Source organism: Macrosteles quadrilineatus, unplaced genomic scaffold (genome assembly GCF_028750875.1).
Source record: "Macrosteles quadrilineatus isolate MER2022 unplaced genomic scaffold, UCM_ALF_1.0 Scaffold_9__3_contigs__length_116548681, whole genome shotgun sequence".
NCBI lineage: Eukaryota > Metazoa > Arthropoda > Insecta > Hemiptera > Cicadellidae > Macrosteles > Macrosteles quadrilineatus.
Genome location: NW_026542602.1, coordinates 70,298,501 through 70,313,353, shown reverse-complemented (window position 1 = coordinate 70,313,353; position 14,853 = coordinate 70,298,501). Strand labels below are relative to the sequence as shown.

At 32.5% G+C, this 14,853-nt stretch overlaps 1 protein-coding gene across 1 annotated transcript in view; it reads left to right on the top strand.

Moving 5' to 3' along the window:
* Window positions 1–14,853, top strand: part of LOC129003559 (BAI1-associated protein 3-like) — a 223,564-nt gene that overhangs the window by 199,208 nt on the left and 9,503 nt on the right. The window contains exon 8 of the mRNA XM_054431856.1: window positions 13,147–13,324. Within this exon, the coding sequence (XP_054287831.1) occupies window positions 13,147–13,324 (178 nt within the window). The remainder of the gene's footprint in view (window positions 1–13,146; window positions 13,325–14,853) is intronic.

Sequence of the window (14,853 nt, the reverse complement as noted above, 5' to 3'; positions counted from 1 at the left end):
ACGCTGAAAATACAATTAAGGTTACAAGTTAATCTTTTAAAAGCTAATTAATAAATACCACAGTTTCCTTCAACTTTTATTCGCCCGAGGATTTTCTTAGTTACTGCCATTATAACAAATCTTTTAAAAACGTTTGAGTTTTACAGTTGCAGTTTTCCTAATTAGCTGTAAAAGGAATTGGCTATCAGAAAATATTGATAATCAACGAGAGGGTTGCCAGGATGTTTTGAAATACGTAGTGTAAAAAGTGTTATTACAAAAATGAGTTTTGGAACTTTTCGTAGAAGCAATAACTAAGATTTCCTTAAAGGAATTATGAGTTTAATTTTTACTTCTTTGAATGCATATTAAATGTGAACATTTAATTTCTAACCTGACATTAAAAGTTCGTGAGTTTGCAAAACAATTTTTTGTGCTGCAAATTTCTTTTCTCTCGTGTGTTAGATAGCAACCCAACCCCTGACTTAGAATTTTCGTTAGGGAGCGAGTTGGTCTAATGGTAGAGTGCGGGACTTAGGTCCCGGGTTCAATATTGGAAATCCATATCACCAATAGGTTTTAGCACTATCTAAGTAATAATGCTGCAACCCTGAAGTAATGTGAAAATAAACCCGGTCACAGCTTAGCGTCCTATGAACAAACAACTATAGAATGTCTCATTTTTCTATATTTTAGTAAAGAAATTACGTTGAAGGAAATCTTTTCTAATATCATCAGACAAATATAAATCCCCTTGGTTTGCAGGTTTGCTGCGGCAGGGGGTATTTTACCTTTAAAAGACTATTTATCTTAGCTGAGCAAATTAAGATTCAAGAAAAACATCATCACATAAAAATAATACGTTTATTTCACCCAGTTATATGGATTAGATTAATTCAACTGCTAACTTAAAATATGTAAGTTGCATATATATACCACAAATACTGATTTTCCTACTATATCAGGTTTAAACTACCAATAAAAGTAAAGTACACATTTTAAAATTCGTATTTTTGAAAAGGCTTTGTCTCTTGTTTACGTTCTGAATGTTGCTAAAGACTTAACTGAATGTAATCTTCTGTTAAATTTACGTTTGAACATGTTGTAAAACAAGTTTTTTTCAGCAGTCCCATTCAAAGGCAGTACTGAAGCTTAAGAAATCAGCTTATCAAATAATAAAAACCCCAGGGGGATAAAGCCCTAAAACAAATAACCTTTTTACCTATAATTCGTCTCTGTGGTAGAATACAATCTTAAAAATAAAACTACTATCATATAAATTAGTTAAGTATGACGGAAAAATAGTACATTACGTTACTAGCCCGGAAAGTGGAGTTTTACCGTGCGAGGCGAAGCCGAGTTCGACTTTTGCGCGAGTACGGTAAAACTTACGGGGCGAGTAACGTACGATACTTTCCATAATAATGCACAGAAAAATTAATCATAACAAATTTATTTATGACATAACATAAAGAATGTTACAGAGTAAACCCTTATTGTACATAGATATACAAAAACAAAAATTAAGTAAAAAGTGATGTATACAGATTGTCACACGGCATGTTGAAATTCACTCAAGAATGAAGTGAATGCTTCAATAAACTATCTATACATAACACTTCCTCTGTCATTTACTACAGCCAACTACAGCGCTGTCAAACGCCTGAAAGGATCCTTCCTTTATCCATCATATTGATATTACATGCTTCAAAACTTGAACGTTCACCAACGTTATTTTGTCCATCGAGTAATTTACATTAAAAATATTCAGTTAAAGTATATAGAGTAAAAATATATATTTAAATATTAAATATAAGAATAGGCTAAAAATAAATAAATATAAGAATAGGTAATAAAAGAAATTATGGTTTATATGCCTATCCCTATCTTGTAAATAACTTCTTTATCAGCATCGTAAGTGTTATTAAATTACCTGAAAGCACAAAAATACGTCAACACTTGTAAAAATATATTTACCCTTATACTGTTGACTCACAAGACGGTAAATACATAAAATAATAAATACATAAAAGAGGTGAACGATTTCGACTGGACACTCCATCATCAGACCCAATAGGCAAATTCCAAGCTATTCGACTTTTTGCCAGATTATACGCTTTAGAAAAAATAAACTCATATGAAAAATGAAAGTCCCTATTTGTACAGTTTTTCTTTTGGAGAATCTCTATGTTAGAGGAATAAAAATAACAATTTCTCTATAAAGGTTATGACAAAATTATTATAATTGTACCTAATACATTTTAAAATAGTATACAATTTCTATTGCTACTTGTTCAAAGTGATATACCATGGTTAATCTCAAATGTATGAAAAACTTATTTGAGAGAGACCTGCTGAAATATCCTAAATGTCTATCGTTACTCTATTTACTATATTACCAATGTGTCAATATTATTAATGTATACCAAATTAATTTACGATTAGAGAAATGAAGCGAGGGGATTTGTTGGTATTAATTAGCATTTTAATCAGCAGTTGATTAGTGGCTGTCGCTAACGCTGACGAATCGCGTATCAGAATGAGCACAACCATAACCTTACCACAACCTGAGTAATGTAGTTAAATTTATTATTAGGTCGTTACAAGTTTTGTTATCTCGAAACACATAAAATGAGTCAACCAAATAGGATTTCCAAAATGGTTGTTAAACGTGTGAAATGTGTAGGTTTTATCAAATAACTGATATTTTTCCTTTGGACTTATTAAAGAATATATTTTAGTGACGGGTTAAGGTACAACAACAAATTACTTATGCTTTGTACCTGTTTATCTTCTGATTTGAAAATTCAACTTGTGTAAAAAGTTTTAAAAAAAGGGGATGTATTGTATTCATCTTTTACAACATTTCAAAGTAACGTCAAAGTTACGTATGGTTTCAAAATAACGTCAAACTATACCTAAAACAATTGTATTATTATTCTACTTGAGGCATGTTACTTAAAACAACATTCATAACCATGCAAATACCTCACACCAAACACAAGCGTTTTCCATTAACTACTCTGTAAAATCGCTAAAATAACAACAAAGCTTTATTGTACATTAACACTTATTTGTGTAAATTAAAGCACATCTCTCTCTAATAAAATACTCACACGAAAATGATCGATTGACAACCAAAACGAATTCCAACAGAATTTGGAACGCATTATGTCTTTCTAGAGATTTGTCCATTTGAATACCATATATATCAAAATTATCGGCTGGCTAGCAGCACGAAGACACATCTGTTGTGGGATTACTTGCAAATCTTAATGTTACATTTGTCATATTTAATGTGCTAAAAAATTCACAGCAATGGAGAGAAGTGATACTATGCCTTCGGTTTTATTTGTTGCTTGATTGCGTCAATTTGGACCATAAAACAGCCTTTAACTGTTTATGGAGATGGGTTACCTACGATTGAATAGTTTGCAGTATTCTTAACGAATGGTTTACGATCGGTTGCAAGAAGTTTACATTTTATGTGTCTTATTTCGGTTGTATTATGAAAATAATTTAGTTATAAATAGCAAATCGAGGCTTGCAGCTTAATAAATGCTAAGCTTTAATTAGGGAGTTAATTAGGTTAAATATTTTTATTTTACAAATATTAAGTTCTCGTTATAATCCACGGGGAAGTGGAGAGTGATGAAGATAAAGGTTTCCTAAGTATACATGCAAGTAGTTGAATTCGGAACCATCGATGTATATACATCGATGTTTGGAACTACTGAAACGCAATTTGTACGGCATGCCAAACATGCGGCGGCGAACATTCTTGTGTAGTAATACAACCTTCTTTACATCCACTATTCCCTTCCTTACCTAATACCGAATAAAGTTCCAACCAGTGATCGCTGGTTCCAACTCATTTTGTAACGTTAAATGACGAGATAATAAATGTAGAGGTAATAAATGTTGAAAATGTTTGCCTTTAGTTGAACGATTGCTGTCAATTGGTTGCTAAAAAAATGTTAATCTAATTCGATGGACAAATAATAAAAGGTTAAAATACCTGATTGTCGCCTTGTGGTCCAAAGTATTCTCCTATACTAGTGGATTACAGGATTATCAAAATAATTTGATAGATTATTGAAAGACATTTTGCGGTATTTATGGACCAAATGGACTTTATAAAAATACAATGCTAGATTATGGCACAATATTACAATGTGAGGTCAATTAATTGTATCTACACGTTGTCTTTTATGCAGGATGGAATAACAAAATCTTTGTTAAAACATCCCGAATTACAATAATTTAGAGGAAAACAGCAATACGATCTTAGATGGTGTCAAAGACTATAATACATCAGCTGTAGTGAAATTATTTTATATAGTATATACATTTATTTAATTTTTTTAAGGTTGTGATATCATTATTTAAAAACACATTTGATCACTGTATGAGTGAATTATATTAGATAATGGAATTATTTAGTGTTTAAAAAACGATTGGTGGAAAACATTCAAACTTATAATTTATAACATTTTCTGTAAACAAACTACTATTAATCCTTCCCAAAATAAAAGAGCCCTTTCAGTGTTAAGCTCACAAAGCTGGAGGAGCTTTTGAAAATTTTAAAGGATAATAAGAGCGGCCTTAAAGTTTCCTAGGGGATAAAGGATTAAGTAAACACTTTAATTGTGAAATCTTTCTCCAAACCAATTTTATGATAAATTAATTCCTGCCTTGAAAAGAAGAGTTTTATTAGACCAAGTAAATGTATATTTCACGAAACTATAAGACTATTGGTAGATTTAGGTTGTTATCAAGTTGTAAAGCCTCCACAAACATAGACTCGACGCTACTCCATATTTAGTCAGTTTTAACAACCCTGCTTTCACGCTAATGGATTTTGAATACTCTACTCATCTCCCCCTACCACACTGTAAACACTGAAATTACTGTTTGGCTTTTACCAAATACTGTAATTACATCAACTGTTTAGATTTATTGTAAGTATATTATTTTTCATACAATGATTTTTAAACGTTTAAATAAGATTAAAACAAAATTTTGTTTTACATATTGTGATAAACAATTTCTGTTGTTTTTTTTTATTTAAAAAGAGGATTCTTCATTGTGAAAATAGAAATTACTTCATAATTTTTCAACTATACGGAAACTAGGATATGAGTAAACTCAGAATATATGCAACATTGTTTTTATTTTTAAAGCCATGGGTAGATGTGTGTGTTGTATTTTCCATCATTAAAACCGAACTAGATCTGCTCACAAAATACTTATTCATAGTGTTTACCTGCTCAAGTTTTTCTTATTTTTCGTATTACTGGGAGCTGAGTGGTTATAGTGCTCGCCTTACAATAGGAATGTTGCTGGTTCGAAACCGAGGGAAGTCAGTATAGTAGGTTTTTTATGGATCGAAACTGGACCCAGTAACACCAGTTTGTTTGTTTGGCCTTTTTTTATAAATGATCATGGCTAGGAAACAGCTGATCTTCGTCAGTAACAAGGCAACAAATAGATCTCACTTCATTTGACACTCATCGTTCACTTATATCTGAGTTGAAATACGTACCTAGATTTCGTCTCGTTGCAGTTGAGATATTGTTTGAACTTTGCATAAACTTGTTTATTGCAATATACATAATGTAATACAGACCTTTAATGAATAACCTTAAGTAGATTTAATGCTCACGCCTGTAATTGTAAATATTATACAGATGAATGTCAGTGGTGGTTTTGAATCCAACATAACCACTTCATTACTTGATCAATCCAAACGTAGTCATGGCCTTTTTAACTAGCAAAGCTACTATGACTACCACCTATCTCAGCATTGGGACCTTCAACTAGCAAAGCTCGGCCCTCGTCCTACCAGCTGCGTTGCCAAATGTAGATTTTAGCGTCTAAAGTTCAGATTTGATATTGATCTGTTGCCATGACTACCACCTGTTACACTGTCCAAATCAGCAATGGGACCTTCGACTAGCAAAGCTCGGTCCTCGTCCTACCAGCTGCGTTGCCAGATGCAGACTGTAGCGTCTAACGCTCCAGATTTGATATTGATCTGTTGCCATGACTACCACCTGTTACACTGTCCATCTCAGCACTGGGACTGTTAACGGATTGAATCTGAAGTGATAACTCCGAGCAATTATTTGTAATTTATCTAATTATCTGCTAAACGAATTTAAATGTTTTAGTCGAATCCAAAAGAATGATAAGTGTAATTAATTGCTGCTTTTAACTGCAAAATTAGAAACTTTATTAGGTTTTGAAATAACTATATAAGCTGAAGTTTGGCATAGAAAATTTATCGAATATGAATTAAATATAATTAAACTGTATTCTTCTTTCAGTTGAATTATATTTATTGCAATAAATCGAACTTTTCGAGCCTTTTGATCAAAATCTTGATTTCCGGCTAGTTTGGTGTCCTACAGAAGCCTCGTTTATTTAACGATTGGCATTTTTTCATCGATAAAATCATTTATGGTAAGTTTTTTATCCTTATTAAAAACTTTACTTGTGTGTTGTTGAATTTTAACAAAATTTTAATATTTAGGGTTTTTTCGGATATATATTAGGCTTCGGGTGTATAAAGTATATGGTTGAACAGCGTAGGCAAGTACACAAGTAGACAAGTTCAACTTATATAAGTAGAGTCAATAGCTTTGGAAATCAAACTACTACTGTACATTCAATGCTCAGTGCATTAAAGATGCATACTACTGAATAATCATGACTTTTATTAGTAAAATCAAGTAAATTAGGTGCAACCTGACTGACTTTGCATTATTTTTCTTTCTTAAAACTAAGTAATCGTAATATTTAAACTGTTTATCATTTTTATTTAATTTAAACTCTGCAAAGTTAGGAGTTTTTTTAGTAATTTAAGCTATAAAATATAAAAATGACCGTAATTTTGAAACTATCAAAATATTTCCTTATGTTAATTATTTCGGAAATAGTTTATAGCTACTTTAAACCACATGCTCAATTTCATAAAGATATCTTAAAAAACAAAATGGTGGTCATCTCATAAACGAGGCATTACAAATTATTATTATTATTTATTTTTTTCCGTAAAACCGTTGAGCGAAGTTTGGGTGTTTACATACTGGACTCTCTGTATGTAATGGCATTAGTGTAAGATTAAACACTTTTAGATTAATAGTGATCATCATAGATTATATTATTTAGGTTATTATTGGTATTAAACTAAATATTCTTCAACATGTTATACGCATCCAGCACATGAGTTTTGGAATCACAATTGAAAAGAATCCTTGATGCAAATGCCTTATCGCAGCTTTAACGCAATTGTAAGAGTTTCCTAAGGATTTATGGATTTGCCGAAGTTTGCACACACGATCCCTTGTGAAAATTCGAAGAATCGGAAACTTTTGTCTGCTCTCGATTTACCTTTTTTCTGTATACATTTTACTAAATTACATCATTATTTTTAGTAAACATATTTTCAATTAGAACTAAAAACCCACTTTTATTTTCAAACTTTATTAGTGCTAATGTAAAAGAATTTTAAAAGAAACAATATAGTATAAACAAATGACACATAGGTAAATAGTTATTACGCTTGGGTTAAAAACTAAAAAAATATTACTTGCGTTTAATCATTTACATGTATTGCCATAATTTAAATGTCATTACACTTTAAATAAGTTTTTGTATACACATTACTAGCTGTGTACCCGTTCTACGCACGGGGATCTTATAATATTCAGTTGAAACCTTCTTATATAAAGAACAGCAGTTGGTTTGCATATTTTAAGATATGCTGGCCAAACTATTATACATAGCTTCATTTTATGTTGTTTTTTGTTGTTCCGGATCGGTATGACAATCAATAAAAGGTTAAATTACCTCTGTGTCTGCCGGTCGATCCTATAACGGTAGGCTTACTTTTATTTTTACTATCTGATCTCGTTTGCATGGCTCAATCACGTCCTGGTTGAAGTTCGTTCGCTACGCTCACTCACCTGTATGTTGGAGCTCGTTCGCTGCGCTCACTTTCCTTCAGGTTAGCTCGTTCGCTACGCTCACTTGCCTTCAGGTTAGCTCGTTCGCTACGCTCACTCGCCTCCAGGTTGCAAATTAGCTGTTGTCATAAATGTAAAAGAAATAATAGTGCTAGTGCTGCACCCTGTTGGTAATCCTTGTAACTTTAATGCTATTGAACATCACAGAACAGAACCAACTTGTTTAATTGAAACAGCTGTTAAGATTCAATAATTTCATTTCTCATAAGGTTAACATGGGCTTCCAGAAATTCCACGTCAAAAATCGACAAAAACTTGATTTTCAAGGGTTTACTGTTAAATATCTAACTGTCTCATATTCGATGAAATACGTCTAAAACCATCTCATATATGTATAGTATTTGGAAAATAAGTTTCAGGCGGTAAATGTAAAAGAAATAATAGTGCTAGTGCTGCACCCTGTTGGTAATCCTTGTAACTTTAATGCTATTGAACATCACAGAACAGAACCAACTTGTTTAATTGAAACAGCTGTTAAGATTCAATAATTTCATTTCTCATAAGGTTAACATGGGCTTCCAGAAATTCCACGTCAAAAATCGACAAAAACTTGATTTTCAAGGGTTTACTGTTAAATATCTAACTGTCTCATATTCGATGAAATACGTCTAAAACCATCTCATATATGTATAGTATTTGGAAAATAAGTTTCAGGCGGGACAGTGCTATAGTTATTGAGGAGTAGTTGTAATAAAGTGCGTATTTTAGCGTTACCAAGAGAATGACAGATAGACAGACAGACAGACAGACAGACAGAAATTGAGATAAGGTTTGATTCGGTTTCTCTGACCTATGAAATGTAAAAATAACCAAAAAGTTCATTATTCTAAGCAATGTACAGACAAAACTCTAATTTTATTTATATAGATTATTGTTGAATTTAAGAGCGCATACATGTATGTGTATTGTGTAGTACAGCTATTTATTTATTTATCATTCCAACGGTAAATAACAATTTACAAAAAAAAGATCCAATATTATGTATATTCAGTATTTACATGTATTCCTAACGTATAATAAAATTTTCACATCTTGATACACTACTTATTTATTTATTTTTATTATTATTATTTAAAGCCAAGCAGTTTTTATAATTCATCATAGACAATGTTGAGTTTAAAAACGGGAATATATTTTTTATATTTTCTTATAAAAACCATTTTATTTAAAGAACTCCTGTTTTATTTACCGTTATGAAACTTACCACCATAAATAGAATATTTTTATTCCACACCCTTTATATTTCACAAATGTCAACCATTGTGTCAACCTAGAATACACCTCGTAATGAAAGTGGTCCGAGTCAGCCACATGGTCGACAATCGTGTGCGCTAACGTCATCAACGAAATTGAATCTCCGCAAGCCGCGTGTGGTGCGTTTTCCCAGCGTGATTTGCGAAATTGAACCTTAGTGTCATTGACCTTCGCCGTTGATTTGACACATTGCTCTGAACTGCTGTGTACATTTATGAAATGTTGAACAGAGAATAGTTATGTTATGTTGGTTAGAAACTACTATTAGCTAAAATAGGGTTTAAACTTAGAGTAGAGTGTACCGGTACCAATAATATAACCTTATGTAGTAGAGTAAATCACATATTTTATATGATTTAGTTGTACGTTAAATAGACTGAGAATTTGATAATTTTGAAATATTAGCTAAGCTAGTTAGCAAATGGAACTAAATAATGTGCCATAGGTTCTGAATCATGAAAAAAAAAACAATAAAAGTGCGATAAATTTATCTAAATTTATATATGTAAGATTGAATGGATTTCCTACAGAGTCAAACATTCTAATTTGTTTTGTTGAATCCGAACATTTTGGATGTATACATTCCTTTTAAAACTCCAAGGAGTAAGGTATTATAAATTAAAACTCAATATAATTTCTCCACATGATATTTTATCCACTTGATATATCAGATTAATATTTAAGTTTTCCTAAATTAAAAAGTTAATGCAGCTAAACCTTCACATTACAAGGTAGAGGGAAAATTAATAAATTTAACAAACAATTGTTAGCGTTTAATCCAGCACTGGGGCCATAGGTCACAACAATGTTGTGGAGGCTGATCGGATTATATAAGGGTCGCTTCAGATGTTGTTGTTGAAACAACATTGTCTGAACATCGTGGTATTCAGGTCAACAATGGACAAGGTATTGTCTAGACAGTCGTAGCTACATTCGAGTTAAAGTTTGGCAATTTATTTTGTTGATTCATTCTTAACTGTGGCAAAGTGCGCTTATTGATATTATTATAGTATAAAATCTGCTTTTTATTCTGTAATATCTTGGCACATTTTTGAAAATATCTTAATTTGAGGGTGGAGGACACATTACAATACAATGTTCAATATACAAAGTTACAGATTACAATGCTCAATAATGTGTAGCTATAGTCCAGATTTACAATCAAATACATAGTCCCGTAATAAATGAAATTTTAGTTAATTAATTAAACGTTGGATTTAAAAATAAACGGTTTCAGCAATCTGACGCATACTTTCTCCCATAAGCTTGTTCCCTTTATTATGGGTAAGCGACGAGAATAAATATGATATTTTATAGTTAAAAATCACAAAAGTAATTCAAACTGTTCCAAGGAGTTAAACAAAATACATTAAATAGATTGTGCCTTATATTTTATATATTATACGTAGTTTACATTCAGATGTATACAATTAATTTTCACCCCCGGGTGGGCTTGAACCACCATCCTTTCGGTTAACAGCCGCACGCGCTAGCCAATCGCGCCACGGGGGCTACCAATCCCAATAAGCTGATAAGATATTCTTAATCCAGAATTTAATATATTACCCTTGTAAGGATTTTAAAACGTTTCTACTTTATGATAGCACTACTACTGTCTACTTTATTTATCAGTTTTTTCTACATTCGGTTACGTAATTTAATAGGACTATTATACTGCTCTGTAAAATAACAAATAATAAACAATATGGAAGTCCTATTAAATTTCGAAACCGAATGTAGAAGAAAACTGATAACTCCGTTATTTGTTATCAGATTTTAACAAACAAAGTCTCATTTGATTTGGATTTAAATTCTCTATATTTTAAAGAAAAAACAATTTTCCTAATATTTATGGTTTTCATTAAATTTGGCATAACAAATTTTAAATGACCGCCTTATTGAAACTGCTTGAGATATTGAAACGAAACTTTGTAAGCTCTTTTTATCTACTAAAATACACATTTATACCAATTTTGAAATTTCTATCTTGAAAAATGCCCCAGATATAAAATAATCCTTAGAAATCACAAACAGAAATCTAGGCATTTTAGACCCATATTTTTATGACATTTTATGTTTGTCTTAGCCCAAGGAACAAGTTCACAAAATATGTCCAGGAAATTTGGAAACACCCTGTAGAATCCGCTAAAACTCGATTTTCTACCTTATTTTTTATGCTGACCAATTTGATGGGTCAAATTATAAACAAATTATTGATGTATTATGCGGTATTAGTATAACTTAGTTAAATTGAGTTTATATAGCTAATAAAACGTCCTTTCACCAGTTTGACTTGGCAAAAAGTTCGTTTATTCAGTGTTTATCGGTATCAACAAAATCTGTTGGTGGATCACCACGATTTTTATTTTTTAAATATTCAACCGCTTTAAAATGGGTATTGAACTTTGTGTCGATAGTCAAAGCTGCGAAACATAAGAGATCCAACTCGAATATCATAAGATTGTTAATAACTAATTATGCCTCGCTTAACTTGTCGCCCTTGTGGTAATAACGAAACTCGTTCGTCATGTCAATTCACAGCCATTAAAGTTTCACCACATGTAACGAAACTAATTATCCAGAAGGCCTTGTCGAAGCTGGTTACAAGTTGGGTCGGTGGTTAGGTTTGTACTTGTAACTTTAACGAGGGTGGTTGGATTTGTCACTGGCGGCTTAAAACCTTCGTCAGCTTCAAAGAGTGCTTGGCCGTCGTCTGCCATTGTTTTCACACATGATATAAATGTTACTGAAAAATTTTTTATGATGCGGTTTAAGCTGTTCTTTTTGTTTATATTCAATTTCAACACAAGTTTTTCTTGATTATGGTTATCAAAAACTATTGCATAAATATTTTATTTACTGTATACTTGTATCGGCACAATGAACATACCAAAAGATATGAAACATCACATTAAAAAAGCAAATTATTAATTAGATTTTTTAGCAAAATTTATTCATTTGTGTATTCGTAAATGTTTATCTTTTATGTGAAATTGCCAACCCTGCATTAAGTAAAAAAGTTATAAACTCATATTTATTTTGATCCTTCCATCATTTTTACCCTCTTGGCCAAACTCTAAAAAAATCGTTATATTTTCAGTGTTTTTTATACATTATGTCATGAGTCAATATAATTTACAAATCACAAACGTTTAAGGAAATACAGTCTTGACATGGTCGAGGCATTTTTTCTCATTTTTTAAGTTTATATACGAGGTATGAGACGGTTTCAAGGGATTCGCGTGGATTCACAAATACGTCCTTAATAAGTAGATACCTAAATTCAATACCTAACTCCAATATTGGGCATCGGCCCTTAATTATTTTTGGGCATAAAACTATGCTTTTCTCTTGTAAGGTGTGGTAAGATGTCCACCTGGTATACTGCAGTGGTGCAGCCAAACGGTATGTCTTAAATTAGCAACAACACGTGACAATTGAACAGGTTATGAACGTAAAAGAAAATTTAGGGACAGAGGAAAAACTCAATGGTACAGTTAAGTGATGTCTAGCATAGTTACTGGTGTCTAGGACAAAGTCCAGCACCACCCTCCTTCGCCCTCATGTGTACTACAGCGCTCACGGTGGAGGAAGACTCCATGTCCTGTTCGAGGAAATTGCCCTAAAATGCTCACCGCTCGAGCTCTTCCTTGCACGTCCAGTCGTCAAAAGTATATTTCTGGCACAACATAAGAGAGTTAAACTAACACGGTCGCCCTATTAGGTGCGTTTCTTCTGTGCCTTACTCAGTCTCTACACTTATATTGTGACATGGACCTTTTAGAAGACAGTTTCATCTAGAATGTAGAGTAACTGCTACAGCCAAACACTATGGCTATAATCATAAATTATCTTCACTCAAAATTAACACCGTTTGTTACAGGTTTCAGTGATCCCTACTGCATGCTGGGTATCCAGCCTGGCATGATGGCGTCACCACAACCGTCTTCCCCCGGCTCTCCTAGTCCAAGAGGAACAAACTCTCGTGCTCTCTCGGAGAGCGGCCTGGAACCATCGGAAAAACATGAGGGCCACCATGAAAAACTACGGAAGCATCACAGGTATGAAGTAAAATCCATAAATCTATGCAGTGTATTGTCCTATAATTCCCTGCCAGACACAACTTTTCATAAACTATTTAACAAATAATTTGTCCATACAGCTTTTCCATTCGGAATTTTCGATATATTATATTAAAAGCTACAGTTTCTGAGAAAATTAAGATTTTTAGGTTTCATTAAGTCACTAAAACGCTACGACTACCAAGGTCTGCAGAATCAATAGAATCTTTCCTAAATTGGAAATACACTTTACCAGAAATAAATCACTAAATCACTCGATATATGCTCATCTAAATAATTCCTCCAAGAGTATGACTTTTTTATTGAAAAAAGCTTGTTCTAAGTATTTTGTTAACTCAACTGTATATTTATTGATTATTACGTATCTAAAATAACTAGCGTATATAAAAGTCACAGAATATATGTATCATCAATGAAAAATAAAATGCATCTACCTAAATGTGTACAGGGATAAAAAATACAGTAAAAGTTAAGATATATTGTTGTACGGTAACCTAAAATAGATTTGTTTTCTCACATGAGCAACCGAAATTAAAACCAACCACATCAATTTCGCATCGTACAAGTTGTTCGGAAAAAAGTTTAAATACAGTAGAAGTAATCCAATGTTCATTATGAAAATGGAAAAGTGAGTTTTGGAACTAACGGAAGTTTGAGGGCACTCATTACCAAACTTTTGGTAACCGAGCTTCAACCGTTTACTCGTTATCAAGATTAAATATCATGAACTGTTTGCAAGTATGAAAATAAATTGTGTTATTCACAAGATAAAATTGACCATCGATTATTATTATTTTATGATACAACACAGATTAGTTCTGTACACTTTTACCCCTTTTTCAGTAAAATAATTAATTAATTAATTAATTGTTTCATACAATATTCTTATTATATGGGCCTACATATCAAATAAGTTTCGGTGAAAATCTTTTCCTGTTTAGGACCCAGACAGCACACTTTCTCCTCAGGACATCCCACGGATATTGCGACAGGATATGCAAGATATCCCATAGTGGTCCTATGGTCAACTTGGGATATCACAGGATATCCACAGGAATGCCTAATGTCCCCGCCCGGGGATGTCCTACGGATAAGCTCACACGCATATCCATGGGACATCCGAGGTCATCCCAGGGTAGTCCTCAGGACATTCTCAGGACATATGGGACTACTATGGGATGTCCCTGGGATAAAGTGTGGTCTGGGCCTGAACATAAAAAACACAAAATAATATAGATTTAGTATGAAAAGCTTAATTATAAGTTTAGTAAATTGATTAAATAGTTAATAAACACAAATTTTGAAGAAAAAAACGAGAAAAAAGTTTTTGGCCCAGACGGGTTTTGAACCTGGTACCTTCGCCTTGTGAGCCTCTTACCTTACCTCCTGAGCTATCTGCGCTTGTTGATTATCGGTGTTTTCAAGTGGTTAAAGAGTAGCCGACAGTTGCAATGGTCGCAATACTTAAAATATTTTTGATACTACAGTATAGGCTATATATGGTTCTG